Source organism: Schistocerca nitens, chromosome 4 (genome assembly GCF_023898315.1).
Source record: "Schistocerca nitens isolate TAMUIC-IGC-003100 chromosome 4, iqSchNite1.1, whole genome shotgun sequence".
Classification (NCBI taxonomy): Eukaryota; Metazoa; Arthropoda; class Insecta; order Orthoptera; family Acrididae; genus Schistocerca; species Schistocerca nitens.
Window position 1 is genome coordinate 786,681,219 of NC_064617.1, and position 25,745 is coordinate 786,706,963.

Consider the following 25,745-nt stretch of genomic DNA (forward strand, 5'->3'; position numbering starts at 1 on the left):
CTGCCTAGTAAGCAGGAGACTCTGGTTCGAATCCTGGTCCAGCACAAATTTTCAGTTTTCTCCATTGATTTCAACCAAAGACCACTCACAGCCAATTCTGTAATTCCTTTGTCTCATAATTCATAGTGGATGCTGGATCAAAATGGTGTCTATTCCTTCATACAGATCCAAAAAACAGACACCTCATGTACAAAAAAGAAACAAATATTGTTGGAGAATACATGTATTCTAAAGACATATCCATGGCATTTCATCATATTCCACAGATTTCAGTTTGTTACAGCTTGCTACCAATTGCATAAAAATGAAAGTATTTTCTTATTTGTGTGCTTCACTGCATAATTTGTGGACATTATATGCCACAGTACAAATGAGCAACCCACAGAATGAAAACCGAAGAGTCTAATTTCAAATTCTTCGATACATACAATAAGTAGAGAGAGGTGTTAAACCAGGAAGCTAACAACCAACAAAACAGAGTGAACAAAGAAGAGAAGCAGTGAGAGAGACCACTGGAACTGTAAGCACAGAAACGACCCTAGTAAGTAGCAACAAAAACAACTGCTCTTTACTTGTCACTTTAGAAACAATGCATGATGAGTCAGTGCCATACCTTTAATGAATTCAAAGTCCTCCCGTCGAACAGTGCTAATTTCAATCATATCACCAACAGATTCCGATACAGCTTGCAGTTTCTGTGCTGACTGTTCTTCCCTGGCAGGTCCATTATCCACCAGAACCTAGAAATAATGTGAGACAAACTCATAGCTGCCACCCAGTGCATAGTGAGAGGAAGATAAGAACAGACAAAAAAATGAGGATGGAGAGGAAGAGGGGGACAGGAATAAGAGCCACAAGAAATCTGCATATCTTACCAGCACTAAGATTTGTTTTGTCAGTAAATACAATACTTTTAAATGATAACACATACCGTGTAATTTTCTCCATATGTCAGAACAGCATGTCCAGTAAGAGTTGCTATTGTGAAAAGATGTGGATTCACTTCATTCATAGCTATTTCTCTCATCTGTAAAAGTAATGCAGGAATATGTGACATTTTATCCTTTCAACATGCAGCAATATCATTCTACAAAAAACATTACGCATGTAACAATACTGTTCAACTTAAAAGTGAACTAGATGTAGAAAAACAGAATTGAAGATTACAATTTCTTCTGTTCTTGATATTCCATTCTCATCTACAAACTTAATTTCACAGTTACACAGTTGTGAGCAATAAACAAGTCCCACAGCTTTACTTTCTGTACTTTTCTGTTACCTTAAGTTCAGCTTTGATATGAGAGGTAACTTTTCTTTCTATTATATGATTAACTAATATAACATTTACTGTTGTTGTGGTCTTCAGTCCAGAGTGATTTGATGCAGCTCTCCATGCTACTCTATTCTGTGCAAGCTCCTTCATCTCCCAGTACCTACTGCAAACTACATCCTTCTGAATCTGCATAGTGTATTTCTCTCTTGGTCTCCTCCTATGATTTTCATCCTCCATGCTTCTATCCATCACCAAATTGGTGATCCCTTAATGCCGCAGAACATGTCCTACTAACCGATCCCTTCTTCTAGTCAAGTTGTACCACAAATTCCTCTTCTCCCCGATTCTATTCAGTACCTCCTCATTAGTTACATGATCTAACCATCTAATCTTCAGCATTCTTCTGTAACACCACATTTCTAAAGCTTCTAATCTCTTCTTGTCTAAACTATTTATCGTCCATGTTTCACTTCCATACATGGCTACACTCCATACAAATACTTTTAGAAAAGATTTCCTGACACTTTAATCTATACTCAATGTTAACAAATTTCTCTTCTTCAGAAAAACTTTTCTTGCCATTGCTAGTCTACATTTTATATCCTCCCTACTTCGACCATCATCAGTTATTTTGCTCCCCAAATAGCAAAACTCATCTACTACTGTAAGTGTCTCATTTCCTAACCTACTTCTCTTAGCATCACCTGATTTAATTAGACTACATTCCATGATCCTCGTTTTGCTTTTGTTGATGTTCATCTTATATCCGCCTTTCAATTCACTGTCCATTCCATTCAACTGCTCTTCCAGGTCCTTTGCTGTCTCTGACAGAATTACAATGTCATCGGTGAACCTCAAAGTTTTTATTTCTTCTCCATGGATTTTAATTCCTACTCTGAATTTTTCTTTTGTTTCCTCTACTGCTTGCTCAATATACATATTGAATAACATCGAGGATAGGCTACAATCCTGTCTCACTCTCTTCCCAACCACTGCTTCCCTTTCATGCCCCTTGATTCTTATAACTGCCACCTGGTTCTTGAACAAATTGCATATAGCCTTTCGCTCCCTGTATTTTACCCCTGCCACCTTCAGAATTTGAAAGAGAGTATTCCAGTCAACCTTGTCAAAAGCTTTCTCTAAGTCTACAAATGCTAGAAATGTAGGTTTGCCTTTCCTTAATCTTTCTTCTAAGATAAGTCGTAGGGTCAGTATTGCCTCACATGTTCCACCATTTCTACAGAATCTGAACTGATCTTCCCCAAGGTCGGCTTCTACCAGTTTTTCCATTCGTCTGTATAGAATTCGCATTAGTATTTTGCAGCCGTGACTTATTAAGCTGATAGTTCGGTAATTTTCACATCTGTCAACACCTGCTTTCTTTGGGATTGGAATTATTATATTCTTCCTGAAGCCTGAGGGTATTTCACCTGTCTCATACATCTTGCTCACCAGATGGTAGAGTTTTGTCATAGCTGGCTCTCCAAGGCTATCAGTAGTTCTAACGGAATGTTGTCTACTCCCAGGGCCTTGTTTCGACTTAGGTCTTTCAGTGCTCTGTGAAATTCTTCTCGCAGTATCACATCTTCCATTTCATCTTCACTTATGTCCTCTTCCATTTCAACAACATTGCCCTAAAGTACATCACCCTTGTATAGACCCTCTATATACTCCTTCCACCTTTCTGCTTTCCCTTCTTTGCTTAGAACTGGGTTTCCATCTGAGCTCTTGATATTCATACAAGTGGTTCTTTTTTCTTCAAAGGTCTCTTTGATTTTCCTGTAGGCAGTATCTACCTTACCCCTAGTGATATATGCCTCTACGTCTTTACATTTGTCCTCTAGCCATCCCTGCTTAGCCCTTTTACAATTCCTTTCGATCTCATTTTTGAGACGTTTGTATTTCTTTTTGCCTGCCTCATTTACTGCATTTTTGTATTTTCTCCTTTCATCAATTAAATTCAATATCAATTCCATTACCCCAGGATTTCGAATAGCCCCCTGCTTTTTACTTACTTGATCCTCCGCTGCCTTCACTATTTAATCTCTCAAAGCTACCCAATCTTCTTCTACCATATTTCTTTGCCCTGTTCCTGTCAATCGTTCCCTAATGCTCTCTCTGAAACTCTCTACAACCTTGGGTTCTTTCAGTTTATCCAGGTCCCATCTTCTTAAATTCCCACCTCTTTGCAGTTTCTTCAATTTTACTCTACAGTTCATAACCAATAGACTGCGGTCAGAGTCCACATCTGCTCCTGGAAATGTCTTACAATATAAAACCTGGTTCCTAAATCTCTGTCTTACTTACCATTATATAATCTATCTGAAACCTTCCAGTGTCTCCAGGCCTCTTCCATGTATACAACCTTCTTTCACGATTCTTAAACCAAGTGTCAGCTATGATCAAGTTATGCTCTGTGCAAAATTCTACCGGCAGCTTCCTCTTTCATTCCTTATCTCCATTCCATATTCCTTCTCTTCCTTTTCTTACTATCAAATTCCAGTCCCCCATGACTATTAAATTTTTGTTTCCCTTCACTATCTGAATAATTTCTTTTATTTCATCATACATTTCTTCCATCTCTTCATCATCTGCGGAGCTAGTTGGCATATAAACTTGTACTACTGTGGTAGGTGTGGACTTCGTGTCTATCTTGGTTACAGTAATGCATTCACCATGTTGTTTATAATAGCTGACCCATGCTCCTATTTTTTATTCATTATTAAACCTACTCCTGCATTATCCCTATTTGATTTTGTATTTATAACCCTGTATTCACCTGACCAGAAGTCTTGTTCGTCCTGCCACTGAACTTCACTAATTCACACTATATCTAACTGTAATCTATCCATTTCCCTTTTTAAATTTTCTAACGTACCTGCTCGATTAAGGGATCTGACATTCCACGCTCCGATCCTTAGAACGCCAGCTTTCTTTCTCCTGATAACGACATCCTCCTGAGTAGTCCCCGCCCAGAGACCCGAATGGGGGACTATTTTACCTCCAGAATATTTTACCCAAGAGGACACCATCATCACTTAACCACACAGTAAAGCTGCAAGCCCTCAGGAAAAATTATGGCTGTAGTTGCCCCTTGCTTTCAGTTGTTTGCAGTACCAGCACAGCAAGGCCGTTTTGGTTAATGTTGCAAGGCCAGGTCAGTCAATCATCCACACTGTTGCCCCTGCAACATTTATTAACCATGACAAACTTACCTTACATAAAACATCTGCCATCACCATACGTCCCTCAGCATCAGTATTCCCGACACGTAAGCGAACTTTGCTCCGGGATGTTATAACCTCATCAGCTACATAACAGTTCTCACCAACACTATTTCGTGCAAGGCAGAGTGCTCCAACAATCTTTGTAGATTTAGGTTTCAACAGTGCTGCAACCTAAAATTAAGAAGAATACATGAATATTTTAAAATAAGTTCAACAATTATGATTTATTCCACCAAGTTATTACATTTCAGTATTTTTTTCACATCTGAATTTCAAAACACATGCAAGTTAGCTGTCACAAAAATGGAAAATAAAAATAAAACTAGGATCATAATACGAGTATGGCTTTTCACAACATTTGTAAATGTTACTATTATTCTCAAACTGAATCAAGTGGTTGCCAAAAAATTTAATCAGAACTTAATTTGGTGGCTATTCCCAATTAAAATATGTATGCAGGAATGTAACAATATTATGAAGAGGATAGTTGCTTCTGACCACATAACAGAGATGCTCAGTCGCAGGTAGATACTACAAAAAGGCTGTCACAAAATAAGCTTTCGGTCAACAAGGCCTTTGTCAAAAAATAGACGACACACACACACACACACACACACACACACACACACACACACACACACACTACGAACAGCAGCAGTGCATGAGGGGAGAGGCAACTGGGTGGGAGTAAGGAGGAGGCTGGGGCAAAGAGGAGGAGGGGTAGTAGGGTAGGGGTGGGGGACAGTGACAAGCTGCTGGGAAGCTCACAGGGACAAGGTGGGGAGAGGGTTGGGCAGCTAGGTGCAGTCAGGAGCTTAGACGGAGGTCGGGGAGAGAGCTGAGGGGCAGGGTAGTGGAAAAGGAGAAAAGTAAAAAGTGTGTTGGCGGAATAGAGGGCTGTGTAGTGGTGCAATGGGGCCAGGGAAGGGACTGATGGGTGAGGACAATGACTAGCGAAAGTTAAGGCCAGGAGGATTACGGGAATGTAGGATGTACTGTAGGGAGAGTTCCCACCTGCGTAATTCAGAAAATCTGGTTTTGGTGGGAAGGATCCACAGGGCACAGGCTGCGAAGCAGCCATTGAAATGAAAAATGTCATGTTGGGCAGCATGCTCAGCAACAGGGTGGCCCTGTAGTTTCATGGCCATAGTTTGTCAGTGGCCATTCATGCAGACAGACAGCTTGTTGGTTGTCATGCTCACATAGAATGCAGCACAGTGGTTGCAGCTTAGCTTGTAGATTATATGACTGGTTTCACAGGTAGTCATACCTTTGTTGGGATAGATGATGTTTCTGACTGGATCGGAGTAGGTAGTGGTGGGAGGATGTATGGGACACGTCTTGCACCTAGGTGCAGTACAGCAATATGAGCCATGAGGTAAGGGGTCAGGATTTGTAGGGATGGACAAGTATATTGTGTAGGTTTGGTGGACAGTGCAATATCACGGTGGGAGGGGTGGGAAGAATAGGGGGCAGGACATTTCTCATTTCAGGGCACCATGAGAGGTATTCGAAACCCTGGTGGAAAATGATTATCAGTTGCTCCAGTCCTGGGTAGTACTGAGTTATGAGGGGAATGCTCCTCTATGGCTGGACAGTTAGTCTTTGGGAGGTGGCGGGTGACTGGAAAGATAAGGCTCAGGAGATTTTGTTTTTGTACAAGTTTTGGGAGGAGATTTACAGTCTGCAAAGACCTCGCTGAGACCCTCGGTATATTTCAAGAGGGACCACTCATCACTGCAAATGCAACAACCATGGGTGGTTAGGCTGGATGGGAGAGACTTCTTGGTGTGCAATGGGTGGCAGCTGTCGAAATGGAGGTGTTGCTGGTGGACAGTAGGTTTGATATGGACAGAGGTACCAATGTAGCCATCTTTGAGGTGGCTCGTTGGGTTGAGTAGGACCAGGTAAAGCCAATAGGATAGAAGCTGTTGAGGTTCTGGAGGAATAAGGATAGGGTGTCCTCACCCTTGATACAGATTGCAAATATGTCATCAACGGATCTCAACCAGTCCAGATTGCAAAGATGTCATCAATGAAACTAAACCAGGTGAGGGGTTTAGGACTCTAGGTGTTTAGGAACGATTTCTCTAGATGGCCCACGAATAGGTTGGCATAGGATGGTGCCTTGTGTGTGTCCACAGCCGTACCACAGATTTGTTTGTATGTAATGCATTCAAAAAAAAAAGTAAGTGTGGGTGTGGATTTAGTTGGTCATGGTGACCAGGAAGGAGGTTGCTGGTTTGGAATCTGTCGGGCTAGGTACTGTTCAATCACGGTTAAGGCCATGGTCATTAGGAATGTTAGTGTAAAGGGAGGTGGCGTCAACAGTGTCAAGCAGGGCACTGTGTGGTAAATGGGCAGGAACTGTGGTGAGACAGTGGAGGAAATGGTTAAAATATATTGTGTAGGTTCGGTGGATGGCAGAATACCAACTAGATGCAAGACCTGTCCCATACATACCACCACCACCACCACCACCACCACCACCACCACCACATCACATCTCCCAACAAAGGCACAGCTACCTGCGAAACCAGTCATGTGATCTACAAGCTGAACTGCAACCACTGTGCTGCATTCTATGTAGGCATGATAACCAACAAGCTGTCTGCATGAATGGCCACTGACAAACTGTGGCCAAGAAACAAGTGGACCACTCTGCTGCTCAGCACGCCACCTCATCTAGATCTTGATTATTAAGACTTATTTTAATTTTTTTGAGATTTTGACTGTTTTGTTATGAAATGGCTCATAAGCGGTTTTGGGCTGTTCACGATTAAACTATTAGGCCCAATACAGTCACAGAAAATGAACTTGTATGTGACTAGTGGTGCTATTATAAATATTTACATTTCTCCTAAGTTTAATGAGTATAGCAAATTGCAAACTTTACTTGAAGCTTTCAACGGTCTGAGTATTATGTAAGAATTGGTTAGTATAACAACTACTTTTCATTTTGTGCATTGCTTTGTAAACAGCTGTACTCTGCACATGTAATTTTGAGAACACAACACATGCATTTCTACACATGTCAAGATGCAAACTCCTCTGAAACTACAGAACATGGACCGAGGTAATAAGTAAAACTAATTTTCTAATTTTGAGCACCATGTTGTCACAACAACAAAGGTAGATCAATGATGAGGTCATTAGTGATCAAGATCCAGCTGTGACTAGACAAGGATGGGTGCAGGAATTTGGCTATGTCCTTTTAAAAGGAACTATTCTGACAGTTTTCTTAAGCAAGTCATGGAAAACCTGCTGTTGGTCATTTTAATTTTCTGCTCGCTCTGCATAACAACGATATTGTTTGTTTGCATCTGTGTAACTACCAACAAAATCTCAAAGAAATAAACACATTTTAAAAATAAAGGTTTATTTCTATTTTTCATCAATTATATCAAAACCCTGCAAAAAAGAGCAAAAAGAAAAACTGGTGTCACAAACAACATCTAAGGCAGAAATTTGCTTCTTTGAACACCCATGCTTTTGTTAAAATTCAGACACTTATCACTATTTACTTGCACTTTTCCTTGTTTTTGTTTCCCTTTAATTTGACGCTTCGCATACTCACCTGCATAAATCCAGCAACAGCAGCTGCTCCACACTTATCTCTAGACATTCCTGCCATAATTCCTCCAGCTTTAATATCAGCACCACCTGTGTCATAGGTTATTCCTTTACCCACCAAGAACAGGGTTTGACTAATAGTATCCCCTGAATCATATGTCAAGTAAATAATACGGCCCTTGTGTCTCTCTATTACTGTAAAGACAGAAACATTATGAGTTAATATATTTATTAGATCATGTTGTTTATAGCATCATAAAGTATTCTCCCAGTAGGAGGAGGACAGTTAATTGTTAAACACACAATTTTAAAAGTATGTTTCCTGATTGAGCATATTATTAACCCCCAAAACACCCAAAAACATGTAACTCAAATGAAACTGTACCAATAAGAATGAATTTGTTGAGACAAAAATCAACACAGCATATGTGGTCTCTTTGGGAAGAGCGGCAGTCCACTTAATGACCAAACAAAATTACGAAAACTCACAATCATTTTAAATTAACAATATCAAAAGGAATATTAACTTGGAAAATCTGTAAAATTACAAGAAGCTGCATTTTAGTAATTGCAAGTACTGCTGACAAATTTACAAGTAGAAAAACCAATCAGGGGGAAAATGCTCCTTTAAGAGTACAGAAAAGGCTAGTATGTTCCTCTTTAACCCTAAAGCGGATGCGCCTACGTATAAAGTGTGCCAACCACAAATAACATTCTCTTGTACCTTTCCACTGTTGTTTTACAATTGCAAGCTCATACCTATTCCTTAAGCAACAATATAAAATAAACAGTGAGCTAGGTGAGAAAAAATTTACAATTCGTACAAGAAAATGACCTAGATTACAAACTAACAGTACAATCCCACAATGAGGCAGATGTCTACCAGATAATTAGTAATCGAATAAGTGTTTTGCTGAGATCTGATACAATTGCACTACTTAACGCTCTGATGGGTCATTACTGTGGGGTAACGTCCGTACTTGGTAACAGAATGATACAACAAAGTTTAATGTTGTTATTGTTTAATTAAACAGGGATTTGGCTGATACAATGTAATTTTATTTTACCGCTGTTTAATTAAACTAACATTACACTACGTTTTTGCTCCTACATGTTTACCTTGGTTACATAAAGACAGCCGTTCTTTACATGTGTTCAAAGTACGCCGCGTGCCTGCCCGTGTTCTAAAAATCGACGCAGCCACTCGAGGGTTAAAAGAGACAGAAAAGTGGGGAACCAGTTGCTTCAATCCACATTCTGCCTTCCTCACTAAAAATTTTTGCATGTGGATGGGTGACCGTCCGGTCTGCTGAATGCTGTTAGCAAGCGGGGTGTACTCGGGCATTGTGAGGCAAACTGAGGAGCTACGTGATTGAGAAGTAGTGGCTCCAGTCTCAGAAACCGACATATGGGCAGGAGAGCCCCTCCACATCTGCATCCAGTGACGCCTATGGGCTGAGGATGACACGGCAGCCTGTCGGTACCGGTGGGCCTTCATGGCACCTTTGGGGGGAGTTTAGTTGTTTAGTCTCTCTTCATACTTGTTCCCTCCTCTCACTGTCATTGCATGTGTCTCTCCCCTCAATGTCTCCCTTTTCTCTCATTGATTTACATTATAATCTACTGCCACTGTCACCTCTCTCCCTTACACTGTCTCCTTTTGTCTTTCTTTCCTACTGTCACTATCTTCACCATATGCTGGCAGTTCAAAACATCTGAGGGGTCCAACACAATTTTTCCCCTACACTCACTTGCTTAAAGTTTCTGCCCAAAATGGGCTTGCACTACACCTACATGTTAATGTTTGGTGGTCTGGGAGGGGGACAGACCCCCCAACCTTATGTATGGTCTCCATTCACATAGTTTTCAGCTTCACTGTTGCCTTTCTCTTTTGCTGACGTTGCTATCTGCATCCTCTCTCTCTCTCTCTCTCTCTCTCTCTCTCGCTCTCTCTCTCCCCCCTCCTTCCCCCACCCTCTTTCACTGCCACTTTCTCTCGATCACTGTCCCCTCTGTTGCCAGAATTCTTTTCCAGCAGAAGAAAGCTGAAATACGTTAGCATACCAAAATTTTTGTTAAGGAAACCAAAATGAGGATTGAGACAGTTTTTTTCCCCACTTTTCTTTCAGAGTCTTTTTAAAGAGGGACACACTTGCCTTTTTTTATGCTCTGGCACAGGAATTTTTCTGCTGGTTTGCTTCTTCTCCCTGTTAGAGCACTGCGTGCTGCATTTATAAATGCCATTTCATGGGTCAGTAAAGTTTTAACAGTTTATTTATCTATTTCAACACATTTATATACTTTAATCAATATAATAGAGGGAAACATTCCACGTGGGAAAAATATATCTAAAAACAAAGATGATGTGACTTACCGAACGAAAGCGTTGGCAGGTCGATAGACACACAAACAAACACAAACACAAACACACACACAATGTGTGTTTGTGTTTGTTTGTGTGTCTATCGACCTGCCAGTGCTTTCGTTCGGTAAGTCACATCATCTTTGTTTTTAGATACATTTATATACTTTGTCACATATAAAGAACAAATGAAGTACGCATAATATAAGGTTAACACTAAATCATTGCTTCACATTTTTATTGGATATTGTGCTCATCAATTACAATCCCCCTGACTCATGATGTGTGTCTTAAAAGAGTAAAAATGTTGTTAGAAATGGTTTACTGAATTTGCAGTCTTTCCAGTTCACATAATTTTTGGCAGTCATTTTCAGTTCTTTTCATGTATTTTAAGACCCTTTTTAGCCAATCTTTTCTTACTGCATTGCAACTTTGGGCATATCTGTGTAGGTGTCAAGAGCTCATTATACAGAGACAGAGCATCAAAGTTCTACTGGCGAAAAAAATGCTGATTAAAAACATAGTTTTGTGACATCAGAACCCTTGCAGTAATCCTAAAATCCTTAATATGTGTTGACTATGTCAATTAAAATTACATTTATGCCTCAGATTGGATATTACGTGTTTATTTTATGTGCATAAGTACAATAACTTTGAACCTTTGGATCTCAATAACGAATAATGATAACGAAAAAGTTTCAAAGTTCCTTGAGAATATCATCTTAAGAACATATAGCTTTTGGCCATCAAGGCGACAGACACACAAACACACACACATGAAAACGCAACTCACACACACGTGACTGCACCCTCTGGCAGCTGAAGCCACACTGCGAGCAGCAGCAGTGAATCATGGGAGAGGCAATTGGGTGGGGGTAAGGAGGAGGCTGTGGGCACCCGCATGGCACCATCCTATGCCAACTTATTCATGGGCCATCTAGAGGAATCCTTCCTAAACACCCAGAATACTACACCCCTTACCAGGTTCAGATTCACTGATGACATCTTTGCTATCTGCATCAGGGTGAGGACATCCTACCCACATTCCTACAGAACCTCAACAACTGCCCCCCTCCCCCCCATTTGCTTCACTTGGTCCAACTCAATGCAACAAACCACCTTCCTAGATGCTGACCTCCACCTCAAAGATCAGTACCTCTGTCCATATCAAACCTACTAACCATCAGCAATACCTCCACTTCGAAAGCTGCCACCCGTCCCATACCAAGATGTACCTTCCATACAGCCTAGCCACCCATGGTCATCACACCTGCAGTGATGAGCGGTCCCTCTAGAAATATACCGAGAGCCTCAGTGAGGCCTTTCCAGACCGTATTTATCCTCCCAAACCCTGTACAAAAACAAATCTCCCATGCTTTATCTTTCAAGTCACCAACCACCTCCCAAAGTCTCACTGTCCCCCACAGAGGAGTATTCACCTCGTAACTCAGTACCACCCAGGAATGGAGCATGAATTATATTCTCCGCCAGGGTTTCGACTACCTCTTGTCATGCCCTGAAATGAGAAGTGTCCTGCCCAGTATTCTTCCCACCCCTACCTCAGTCATGTCCCGCTGTCCAGCAAAACTACACAATATACTCATCCATCCCTACACAACCCTTTCTCCCAACTACTTACCTCAAGGCTCCTATCCCTGTAGTAGACCCAGATGCAAGACATGTCCCATACATCCTCCCACCACCACCTACTTCAGTCTGGTCAGAAACATCACCTATCCCATCATAGGCAGGGCTACCTGTGAAACCAGTCACATAATCTACAAGTTAAGCTGCAACCACTTTGCTGCATTCTATATGGGCATGACAACCAACAAGCTGTCCGTCCGTATGAATGGCCACCGACAAACTGTGGCGAAGAAACAAATGGGCCACCCTGTTGCTGAGCACGCTACCAAACATGACATCCTTCATTTAAATGAGTGCATCACAGCCTGTGCTATATGGATCCTTCCCACCAACACCAGCTTTTCTGAACTGCGCAGGTGGGAACTCTCCCTGCAATATATTCTGCGTTCCCATAACCCTCCTGGCCTCAACTTCGTTAGTCATTTTTGTCACCCATCTAGCCCCTTACCTGTTTCCATTCCAGCACTACACAGCCCTTATTCTATCAACACACCCAGTCTCTTTACTTCTGTCCTTTTCCACAACCCCCACCCCCCACACCACCACCACCTCTCCCCTGCTCACCATCTATCCTCCCAACCGCACCTAGCTGCCCTCTCATCTCCACCTTGTCCTTGCATGCTTCCCAGAAGCACTTCACTGTCCCCCACCCACTATCCTGCTATCCCTCCCCCTCCCTGCCCCAGCCTCCATCTTACAGCCCCATCCCACCCACCCCAGTTGTCACTCCCATATGCACCGCTGCTGTTGCTCGCAGTGTGGCTTCAGGTGCCAGATGCAGCAGTGAATGTGTGTGTGTGTGTGTGTGTGTGTGTGTGTGTGTGTGTGTCTAGCATCATCTATTTTTGACAAAGGCCTTGATGGCTGAAAACATATATTGTGACAGTCTATTTGTTGTGCCTATCTGTGACTCAGCATCTCAGCTACATGGTGATTAGCGATTTTCCTTTTCATAATATTGTTACATTACATCCCAGATCTTCTGTTGCATTATAGAAGTGACCATCCCCAAAACCCAGAAATCATGCTTTTTTCAAGGTTTTCTCAGGAACCAACCATGAACAAATGGTGCTTGTATAAGCCACCTAAGGTCCACAACCATAAACCACACCTAACGAAAAAGAACCAATTGATTTGCTCAATTTGCCTGGGTTGGAGGAAGTGTGTAGTGTTCAAAGTATGCCTGTTCTCCTGATAGGTATACAAACTGTTGCTAGGGTATGGGCTATCCAAAACACTTACTCCTTACCTCTGAGCAATAGAACCCAAGTATGATCCTGAAAAATTACATTTTCACAAGCAGCATATGAAGTCTATTCAAAAAATTCCGGAACATTCGTAATTTTGCACCAATGGTGTGCTGGAGCAAAATGCAGTTGCCTTCCCTGCACACACCTATGTTTAATGTGTAACTACTGGAATTTTCACTGCTGTATGTCTGTTAGGTATTGTTCAGTGCTATATTGAGTAGAATATTATGTCGCACAGTCTGTTAACTTCAAGCTGGCAGAGTTAGAGGAGCAACATGTCTGCATTAAATTTTGCGTGAAACTCAAAAACTCCTTTACAGGGGCACACTAAATGATGCAGAAAGCCTACAGTGATGGGTGCTTAAACTGAACTCAGTGTTTCAAATGGTTTACTTGCTTTAACAATGGCCAGACGGAAGTCAAAGATGACCCTCGTTCAGGACGCCCTCCGACGTCTACCAACGACGCTCATGTCAGGAACATCAATGAAATTGTGCATGCCAATTGAAGACTGACTGTCCAAGAGATCGCAGAATAATGTAGCATTTCAGTTGGATCATGTCATGAAATCCTGACGCAGCATCTTGGAATACACTGGCTTGCCGCCAAGTTCGTCTCACGGCTCATGAGTGAAGACCAGAAAGACCTTTGTCTCACAATCTGAGAGGAGCTTTTGGATAGTGCGAATGAGAATGAGATGTTCCTTACGAGAATCATAACTGGTGATGAGACATAGGTCTACGGTTATGATACTGAGACCAAGGTTAAATATTCACAAAGGGTCAGTGTTGTGACTCGCCGATCATTCAAAGTGCCGCCGCGCAATTACGCGCGTCCTCTACGTGCGGCGCTGTCTGCCAGCCATGCAGCAGCTGCGCCACCTAAACGGCCAGCCGAGCAGCGGACGCTAGACTGGGACTCAGTGTTCATTCGAATGCTAACGTGTACACATGTCTTACTTGACAACTTACTCTGTGACTTATATGTGTTGTTGTGTCGTTCCAAAATATATGTGTTAAACTTGAAGTTCTAACAGTCAGGAAAGATTCTCCAAGACTAAGAAACACTCATCAGACCAGGTCAAATGTCAACTCCATGCTGATAATTTTCTTTTACTTTGAAGAATTGGTTCATCATGAATTCATACCAAAGGGACAAACTGATAATCGATGGTACTATCGGAACGTGCTGCAAAGCCTGCAAGAAATCAGACAAGTTGAAGAATTCTATGAAAGTGACAGTAAAGCTAAGATAGAATCAATAAAATGAATTGGTGCAGTAAAGGGAGATCTGAAGGAAGTAAGAACAGCCACTTTATATACCAGACAGAAGAATTACACTACATGATCAAAAGTATCTGGACACCTGGCTGAAAATGACTTACAAGTTCATGGTGCCCTCCATCAGTAATGCTGGAATTCAATATCGTGCTGGCCCACCCCTAGCTTTGATGACAGCTTCCACTCTCACAGGCATATGTTCAAACAGGGAAGGTTTCTTGGGAAATGGCAGCCCATTCTTCACAGAGTGCTGCACTGAGGAGCGGTATCAATGTCAGTGAGTTAGACCTGGCACGAAGTCAGCATTGCAAAACATCCCAAAGGTGTTCAATAGGATTCAGGTGAGGACTCTGTGCAGGACAGTCCATTACAGGGATGTTGTTGTTGTATAACCTCTCTGCCACAGGCTGTGCATTATGAACAGGTGCTCAATTGTGTTGAAACATGCATTGCCATCCCCGAATTGCTCTTCAACAGTGGGAAGCAAGAACGTGCTCAAAACATCAATGTAGGCCTGTGCTGTGACAGTGCCACTCAAAGCCACAAGGGGTGCAAGCCCCCTCAATGAAAAACACGATCACACCTTAATACCACTGCCTCCGAATTTTAGAGTTGGCACAAAACATGCTGGCAGATGACATTCACCCTACATTCGCCATACCCACACATTGCCATTGTATTGCCACATTGTGTACCGTGATTTGTCAATCCGCACAATGTTTTTCCACTGTTCAATTGTCCAATGTTTATGCTCCTTACACCAAGCAAGGTGTCATTTGGCATTAATCAGCGTGATGTGTGGCTTATGAGCAGCCACTTGACAGTGAAATCCAAGTTTTCTCACCTCCCACCTAACTGTCATAGTACTTGCAGTGAATCTTGATGCAGTTTGGAATTCCTGTGTGATGGTCTGGATAGACGTCTGCCTATTGCACATTACGACCCTTTTCAACTGTTGGCGGTCTCTGTCAGTCAACAGATGAGGTCGGCCTGTACGCTTTTATGCTGTACGTGTCCCTTCACATTTCCACTTCACTATCACATGGGAAACAGTGGACCTAGGGATGCTTAGGAGTATGGAAATCTTGCGTACAGACATATGACACAAGTGACACCCAATCACATGACCACGTTCGAAGTCCGTGAGTTCTGCGGAGTGCCCCAATCTGCTCTCTCATGATGCTTAATGACTACTGAGGTCATGGGTATGGAGTACCTGACAGTAGGTGGGAGCACAATGCACCTAATATGAAAAACATATGTTTTTGAGGGTATCCGGATAAATTTTGATCATATATAGAGTATTAGGCAGAAAATCCATGACCTGACAATTGTCCTGCCAGAATACCAAGAAGACTGAAACAACTTGGTCTGACAAGTGAAAAAGAACCCAATCTGAGAGAAATATAGGCACAAAGGAAAGGTAAAACAAAACTCTGGAAATGCCTTTTGCTGTACATCATGTAGTCCAGTGGGTCCAAAAGTGAATAAAACTATATTTCATTGAACTCACTACAGTGCTTCAGTATAACTTACAAGAAATTGCAATTAAGAGAATTACACCATTTGAAAAGTTTTTATTAAAAAATTTAAGAAATACCAGTAGATGTGTCATGCAACTGATTTAAGAACTACAATACCAACAAATTCTCACAATTTCGAAGTCATATTGCACACAAGAACATTGAAGTCTGCACACACCATTATCAGTATTTCAATTTGTACTTAAGATTGTGAACATGTGACTGCAGACTAAGGCCATGTAAGCAAATAAATAATGAGGCAGGTGGGTGCCGTTTGAAACAAACTCCATTCCAGAAAGTCAGTCATACTGTTTTACTTTTCTTAGCAGAACATCTATCCTCACTGAACTTCATATGGTTTCCCCATTCTAACTGTGGAATAGTGATGTCTGATTTGTTGTTGGGAGATATGATCTGCCTGTTTATTGGTGCAATTACCCAATTACAATGTTTTCTGCAGCCACTCGGGCTGCAAACTCTTACACCTGGGAAAGCAAGTGAAAATTGCCATTGTATTGTACTGTACTGTACTGTACTGTACTGTATTGAATTGGGGACCTAGAAACAACGAAGAGGCTTTGTCTCCGCCATAACCCTCAGTGGTTCACAACCCCACAACAGGCTACAGCAATCCACTCACCCCACTCACCCCACCACCGCACCCCAGTGCCCCCCCCCCCCCCCCTCCCTTCACCCCACGGATGTGTCACAGCAGAAAAGTGTAACATCAAATGTTTGCATAGTAAAGTAATTATGGTGTATGCGTACATGGAGACAGTGTTTGTGCAGCAATCGCCGACATTGTATAACTGAGGCAGAATAGGGGGAACCATCCTGCATTTGCAGAGACAGATGGAAAACCGCCTTAAAAATCATCCACAGACTGGCCGGCACACCGGACCTTGACACTAATCCACCAGGCGGATTTGTGCCGGTCCCACCCGGAAAGCAATGTGTTATATTGCACAGCTAACCGGGCAGGCAAAATTACCCTTTGTCAAACACAGATAGTAATTTTATAATATTCCTTGCCATTTTCATGACATTCACCCTACTTTATTCTCCATAAGTTGGCTGAGAAACTTGGAAAATGTAAAAATATAAAGGTTTTAAGTAAGAAGAGGGGATTGGGGCTGGGGGGGGGGGTGTCCTGACTCCCATGATACCCCCTCCTTCGATGAAGTGAAACTGAGTGTCACAGGGCAGGCACACAAATTCTTCTGCAGCATCTGCAGTTCAACACAGCAATCTAGAGGCGTGCAATGTTATTTGGACTGGAGCAATTGAGGCATACAAAATAGAGAGATGATGAAAACAGATAAATTTTCACAGACATCACACAATGGCAAAGCAGCAACACTAAAATCTAGAGTTTAAATGGGAAGAGGGACTGACTTCGCAGATACATTTCACATTAAGTTGTCTAACGCAGTGCAAGTCATGTTACAAAGAACCTCTACACAGAGTAGTTCAGCTGCCCCTGCAACTGTTGTTTTATGTAATCTACAATCAGAGATGGGCAAACCCATTCATCCTTGGGAACTAGTTCACTGGTGATCGTTCTTTTTTGGGACCACTAATTTTTGCTTGTTCACTGTTCATTTGTCCATGGTATACAGTTCTTAATAAAAATTCAAAATTAGTGGCATAGGTGACCAAAGGATGGAGGGCACCCAGAGGGTGCACTTACCTCTCCCCTGGAGACTGGAGTACAGAGTTTTTACTCATTACATAATTCTCACACACGTGTAGAAGTAATTTCCTTGACTTGGCAAAACCTCCCATTTAGCCAACTGTAGCTTTATATGGCTGATTGCAGTGAAATAATATAGGGTGGCGCACAAAAAACCAGACCCAAGTACAGACTGCTCGTCAATTACGCATGATTTGTTGCCTGCTATGAGCAGATATAACAACACATAGATAAACATGTAATAATTAGGCAGTAAAGAAATAACAAATAAACTAATGCAAACAACAGCTTAGAAATGATGGCTGACAATCGGCAGATTAACAATGAGCAGTCTAGTACTTGGGGCCGATTTATCGTATGCACCCTGTACCACAGAAAGAATACTGTAGAAGTTATCATATTCCTTTACAAAATATGACATGAGACACTCTATTATGGAGTGTAGGCTTCATTTGATTGTAAGATGGTCTGCCTTCCATAACAATGAAAATACTGTTTTACCTTGGATCGAAGTATTGTTATGGAGGTGCATATGAGGCATTTCCTCGCTGTTGTGAAATCAGATTCCCTGTAACAGTCTTCTTAACGTAATCAGCAACAGCTAAACATAGTGCTTCCTGGAGCATTTTTTTGTTTAACAGAATGCCGTGTGCATTCTGCTATGCCTTGAAATTTGTTTTCTGCTTTATCAGTTTTGAGAAGGGTTAGTTAAAGGCTATTTATGACATTCATTTTGTTTATAAACAATAGTATTCTCATATATAATTGTTTCTTACTTCAGATTTTTCACTTTCGGTATCAGTTTAATGTTACTAGTATTTGATAAAAGTATCTTTTCTAAATATTTTACTGATTTATTTCCTAACTTATGGTTCATTTTCTTCAAGACATGTCAAATGTCACTGTAAAATGATATAACTTTAGGATATTAACTTCAATAATGTGTCACAATAGAATCATAATAATAAGACAGAAAGGTTTACTTCAAAGAAGATAATCGTGGACCTTGCATACCTTATAAGTATCAAAGTAATCTACGTACGTATAACAAATATGAACATTGCAACAAAAATAATCAATTATTGATAATATAATAAAAATGGATAGATAAAAAATTACTCGCCAAGTGGCAGCACGGGAACAAATACACAAAAAGATTTAAATTTTTACAAGCTTTCAGAGCCAGTGGCTCCTTCTTCTGGCAGAAGAGTTGAAGGGGAACAAAGAGGGGTGAAGGAAAAGGACTGGAGAGGTTTAGGGGAAGGGTTGCAGTTCAGAAAAGTCATCCAGCACCCTGGGTCAGGGGAGACTTACCAGATGGGTTAGAGTTTAAAAGTGGAAGACAAGGAAATATGAAACACAGATTACTACTTAAACATCACACACGAGTTAATAAGATTGGAAAGCTAAGACAGCAAAAAATAGACAAGGCAGAAAATGAAAGACGTAGGAAACTAAGACGGAGTGAAGAAAGAAGTAGTTACTGTGAACAAATGCCGAGATTGCAGGAATTAACGTAAATTTAGGCCAGGTGGGTGGCAAGAATCAAGGACAAGTTGTAGTTCTAGTTCCCACCTGCGAAGTTCTGAGAAAAAGTGTGTCAGATAAGAATTCAGATGGCATGTGTGATGAAACAGGCACCAATGTCTTGATTGTCATGTTGTACAGCATGCTCTACAACAGGATATTGTGTTGCCTGTATACGACCTCTGTCTATGCCCTTTCATCCTGACTGATAACTGGCTGGTAGTCATGCCGGTGTAAAAGGCCGAACGGTGTTTACATAACAGCTGGTATACAACATGTCGTTTCACAGATGGCTCTTCCTTTGATAGTATATGTTTTGCCAGTTACAGGGCTGGAATAGGAGGTGGTGGTAGGGTGCATAGGGCATGTCTGGTAGCAGGCATGGTCACCGGGGTAGGAGCCACAGGATAGGGAGATGGGTGCAGAAGGAGCATAGAGTGAAACAAGGATAATGCGGAGATTGGGAGGGTGACGAAAAGCTATTCTAGGTGTGGTGGGCAAACTCTCAGACAGAACGGATCTCATTTCAAGGCATGATTTTAGGAAGTCATCGCCTTATTGAAGTATTTGATTGGTAAATTCAAGACCAGGATAGTAATGGGTGACAAGTGTTGTGATCTGATGATGTTTTTTGGAGGGATCATCAGTATCAGGATTGGATGTGATGGCCCAGGAAATCTGCTTTTGAACTAGGCAGTTTTGATAACTACGTCCAGTGAAGACTGAAGTGAGAGTGGTGGTGTATTGCTGTAAAGAGTCTGCGTCTGAACAAATACATTTGCCTCGAATGCCAAGTCTGTAGCTACTTCAAGAAGGCCATGACTTTCTAAAATCATGTCCTGAAATGAGATCCATTCAGCCTGACATTTTGCCCATCACATCTAAAATAGCTTCTTGTCGCCCTTCAAATCTGCGCAATATCCTTGTCAGATCCTATGCTCATTCTGCACCCATCTCCCTACCCTATGGCTTCTACCCCTGTGACTGTACCTGCTGCAAGATATGCCCTATGCACCCTCCGACCACCACCTATTCCAGCACTGTAACTGGCAAAACATATACTATGAAAGGCAGAGCCACCTGTGAAACGACACGCCATACATCATCTGTTATGTAAACATTGTTCGGCCTTTCACATCAGCATGACTACCACCCAGTTATCAGTCAGGATGAATGGGCATGAATGTATACAGGCAACACAATATCCTGTTGTAGAGCGTGCTGTACAACATGACAGTCATGATCTCAGTGCCTGTTTCACCACACATGCCATCTGGATTCTTATCCGAAACACCAGTTTCTTGGAACTCTGTAGGTGGGAACCAGCACTACATGTCCTTGGTTCTCGTCACCCACCTGGCCTTAATTTATGTTAATTCCTTCCATCTCAGCATTTGTTCACAGTAACTACTCCTTTCTTCACTCCGTCTTCATTTTCTGCATCTTTCATTTCCTGATTTGTCTATTTTTTGCTGTCCCTTTCCCACCTATGTTACATACATTGCACTTAGCTTTTCACTCTTATTAACTCATTTCATATCTTGTCTGGTGCAGTCCCCAAAAATCAGTCTTTCCTTCTCATCCTGTCTGGTAAGTCTCCCCTGACCCAGGGTTCTGGATGACTTTTCTGAACTAAGCCCTTTTCCTTAAACCTCTCCAGTCCTTTTTCTTCACCCCTCTTCTTCCCCTTCAACTCTTCTGCCAGAAGAAGGAGCCACTGGCTCTGAAAGCTTGTAAAAATTTAAATCCTGTTGTTTGTGTGTGTGTGTTTTTCCCCTTCCGCCGCTTGGTGAGTAGATTTTTTATCTGTACCTTTATATTAAATACGAATATTGAGTGGATACAGAGAAATAATGATTTTTTGTATAGTGTCCAACTATTAGTTCCGGTGGCATTTCATATCTCGAAAGTGATCAATTAATTTATATCAGAAATGTCTCTCTTAGGGTCTTTGCCCTCTTCAATGGAAAATTTTCTCCAGAAACTCTTGACAAGTTGTATTGTATGCTACAAGCACTACGTTTTTTAGAGTATTGGATAAAAATTGTAGAAGAAATTTTTTAAAATTATAATTCATAAATGTCTTTCTTTCATGACACACAGTAATTTCCATCAAAAAAAGTATTACAGGTAATGCAAAAATTGTAATATTTGAATAGATATTTTACATTCTCTAAACTCAAATGGCTCAGACATTTTTAAAGCATGAGCTATTTAGAAAAAAAAGGTAAGTTGGCGACTCAAGCAAACAAAAATGAGATTAGAATGAACTCAAAGTAGTCAGACTGCCCTGTAATTCCTCCAAAGGATACCAACAGAATCTGAGATGCATAAATAGTACAAGGGACTATTTAAATAAATTCATTTCATTAAATTTTATAATTTTATTTCTTTTAACAGTTTGTAGAACACATATATTCAAACTTAAACATTAGCATTGATAAATATAATTTATGAAACTTCCGATGGCCCCAATCGACTCCTTTTATCAGTCAGTGTTTGTCCTGCTTTCGAAAATATCCTCTCTCAAGATGCTGAACTCACTGTTACACATAGCCTATTTAGGGCCAATGAATATAAATACGGGTAAAGAAGTTTCCTTTGTTCCCATCATAACAGACTATCACTATCCCTCAGGAGAAACATCTTGGAAAAGTGCTTGTCCATTTCGAATACAGCCACAGCCTTAAAATCCAAGTTTCTGTTGTTTTTGCCCCTTCATGATCAAAGCCTTTCCACAAATTAAAATTTGTTAATGTCAGAAAAGATGAAGATGATGAAGGTGGAAGTCCATTTGAAGAGGAAGTTACTGAAGTATGTTCATTAGCTTCCTCTTGTGCTAATAACTGATGAACTTCACTTACAGTTCGATCTGGTTGGCTGGTTTAAAAGAGGGGGGAAGGGATCAAACTATGAGGTCATTGGTTCCTTGTTCCTAATAAAACAATGCCACAAGTGTGAGAATAAAACAGACGAGACATATCATACAAAATGGAAAGAAAGGAAAAACCATACGAATGAAGGAAAGGCAACGAACATTAAAAGGGACAAAAGAGGACAAAAAAACAACAGAGAGACACTAGAAACAGAAGAGAGTAAAACAAGAAAGCAGATTACAGTGGCTGGCCGACCACGAGAATAAAAAGAAAAAGCCAGCCACTCTGCAACACATTAAAACTTCCACGCTGAAAGCACTCTAGGGTGGAGGACACACAGGGACAAAGGACATGCACTAAAACCTACATACAAGTATAAAACCTACTCTCACGGATAAAACGTAGAACTAAAGCTGCTGCTGAGGCATCATTGCTCAACACCGAAGTCAGGGAGCTGGAAAAGTTAAAAGCCCACCGATGAGCGGCTGAAAGTGGGCAGTACAGCAAGAGGTGGACGACCGTCATTTGGGAGCCACAGCGACACAGAGGTGGGTCCTCGTGAAGGAGTAGGTAACTATGCATTAACCGTATATGGCCAATGCAGAGCTGGCAGAGGACAACTGATTTCCTGCAAGAAGACTGCAGGGAAGACTTCCACAAATTCGTAGTCTCCTTAATGACACGCAGTTTGCTGTGCGTACTTTCATGTCATTCCATCTCCCAAAGCCGGAAAACCCTGCAGCGTAAGACAGAATGCAAGTCAGCTTCGGAGATGCCCATCTCCAGAAGTGGTTTCCGTGTTGCAAGTTTGGCCAGCCTGTCGGCAAGTACATTGCCTGGGATTCCGACCTGTCGTGGAGTCCACACAAGCACCAACGGACGACGGGACCGTTCCACGGCATAGATGGACTCCTGGATGGACACTACCAGAGGTTGGCAAGGCTAGCACTGGTCAATAGCTTGTAGGCTGCTCAATGAGCCAGTACACAGGAGAAATGACGAGCCAGGGCATGAACGGATGTGATCAAGAGCACGAGACATGGCCGCCAGCTCTGCAATGAAAACACTTCAGCCATCTGGCAAGGAGTGCTGTTCAATATGTCCTCCATGAAAATACGCAAAGCCTACATGGCCATCAGCCATCAAGCCGTTGTGTAAACCACCTCAGAGCCTCGGAACATGTCAAGAATCTACAGGAAATGACAGCGGAGAGCAGCGGGGTTAACGGAGTACTTAGGGCCATGCAAAAGGTCCAGACAAAGCTGTGGCCAAGGTGCACAACATGGAAGCATACATGAACGGACTGCAAGTAGAGGTGGTAAAGGGAAGGACTCCAGTTTGGGGAGAAACCGCAATCGTTAGACCCGAACTGGGCTGCCGACGCGGGAGATGGACTGCTGCGAGCGGAAGAATGAGATGGTAATTCATATGCTCAGAACTAAGAATGTGTGCAGCATAACTGGTGAGCAGTTGTGCAAGTCTGATCTGCAATGGAGGAAGCCCAGCCTCCACCAGTATGCTGGTCACCAGAATCTGCCTAAAAGCTCCTGTTGCTAGTCGAATCCCGCAGTGGTGCATAGGGTCAAGTAATTGCAACGCTGAGGGGCACTGCCAAACCATAAACCACACTCCCATGGTCAATTCAGTATTGAACAAGGGCTCTGTAGAGCCACAGCAGCGTGGAGCGATTGGCACCCCAATTGGTGTTGTTCAGGCAACGGAGGGCATTGAGGCACAGCCAGCACTTCCAGTTAAGCTGACGAAGATGAGGAAGCCAAGTCAACTGAGTGTCAAAAACCAGTCCTAAGAATCGACATGTCTCCACTACAGTGAGGGGATCATCATGAAGGTCAAGTTCTGAGTCTGGATGAACGGTACAACACTGACAGAAGTGCATGACACACGACTTTGTGGCTGAAAACTGGAAGCCGTGGGCTAGAGCCCATGACTGCGCCTTGTGGATGGCTCCCTGTAGGTGCCGCTCAGCAACACCAGTACTGGAGCAGCAGTATGAAATGCAAAAATCATCTGCATACAGAGATGGTGAGACTGAGGGCCCTACAGCTGCTGCTAGACCATTAATGACCACTAAAAAGAGACAGACACTCAATACAGAGGCCTGCTGGACGCCATTCTCCTGGATATGGGGGGAACTAAGGGAGGCACCAACTTGGACAAGGAAAGAACAAAGCGACAGGAAGTTTTGGATAAAAATCGGGAGCAGGCCCCGGAGACCCCACTCATACAATGTGGCAAGGATATGATGTCGCCAGGTCATGTCATATGCTTTATTATATAAGTCAAAAAAGATGGCAACCAGGTGTTGGCATATGGAAAAGGCTGTTCGGATGGCAGACTCGTGGGACACCAGATTCTCAGGGGTAGAGCGATCCTGGCAGAAGCTGCCCTGACACGGGGCCAGGAGGCTACATGACTCCAGGACCCAACTCAACCACTGACACACCATACGTTCCAGCAGCTTACAAAGAACGTTGTTGAGGCTAATGGGCCAATAGCTATCCACGTCAAGCAGGTTCTTATCAGGTTTGAGCACCGAAATGAAGGTGCTCTCACATCATTGTGATGGAAAGACGCCGTCACACCAGATCCAGTTGAAGACGACAAGGAGATGCCGCTTGCAGTCAGGTGAGAGATATTTAATCATCTGACTGTGGATCCAATCTGGCACAGGTGCTGTGTTGGGGCAGCGTGCAAGGGTGCTGAGCAGCTCCCACTCTGTAAATGGAGCATTACAGGGTTAATTGTGGCGCATAGTGAACGCGAGAACCCTACCATCCATCCACCATTTGAGGACACCAAAGGCTGGGGGTTAATTCTCCGACGCAGAGGCACAGTGCTCTGCAAAGTGCTCGGCAATTGTATTTGCATCGGTAGACAACACGCCATTGATGTGAATACCAGGGATACCCGTTGGGGTCTGGTACCCGATAAGACGTTTGATCTTGATCCAGACATGGGAAGGTGACGTATGGATTCCAATGGTCAAGACATACCTCTCCTAACACTCCTGTTTCCATCTTTTTATAAGCTGGCGAACACGAGCACGGAGCCGTTTAAATGATATTAAGTGCTTTAGGCAAAGGTAACACTTATGTTGCTGTAGAGCTCGCTGACGCTCTTTAATGACCTCAGCGACTTCCAGAAACCACCACAGGACTGACTTTCGCTGGGGGCACCCTAGAGAACGAGGGATCGCATTTTCCGCCGCAGAAATGACCGTAGTGGTGACCTGGTCAACTGTCACATTGATGGCACCATATGGGGGAAGAGACAACGGTGACAGCAGAGGTGAAGGCTTCCCAGTCTGCCTTGTCTACAGCCCATCTGGGTAAGTGTTCCCCAAATTTCTGTAACACTACATTGAAAGGTTCCTATTCTTTTCTTGTCTGAATAGTTTCTCATCCATGTTTCACTTCCATACAAAGCTATATTACAGCCAATTACCTTTAGAAAAGACCTCCTAATACTTTAAACTGATTTTCGGTGTTAACAA

The 25,745-nt window shown here is 42.3% G+C and overlaps 1 protein-coding gene across 2 annotated transcripts in view; it reads right to left on the minus strand.

Annotated features, from left to right (window-relative positions):
* The window catches only part of LOC126253160 (putative aminopeptidase W07G4.4), a 91,554-nt gene that overhangs the window by 25,617 nt on the left and 40,192 nt on the right, over positions 1 to 25,745 (minus strand). For both annotated transcript variants that reach the window (XM_049954317.1, XM_049954318.1), the window contains exons 7-10: positions 8,078 to 8,268; positions 4,489 to 4,671; positions 932 to 1,027; positions 614 to 740 (exon numbers count right to left, since the gene is read on the minus strand). In XM_049954317.1, coding sequence (XP_049810274.1) covers positions 614 to 740; positions 932 to 1,027; positions 4,489 to 4,671; positions 8,078 to 8,268 — 597 coding nt within the window. The remainder of the gene's footprint in view (positions 1 to 613; positions 741 to 931; positions 1,028 to 4,488; positions 4,672 to 8,077; positions 8,269 to 25,745) is intronic.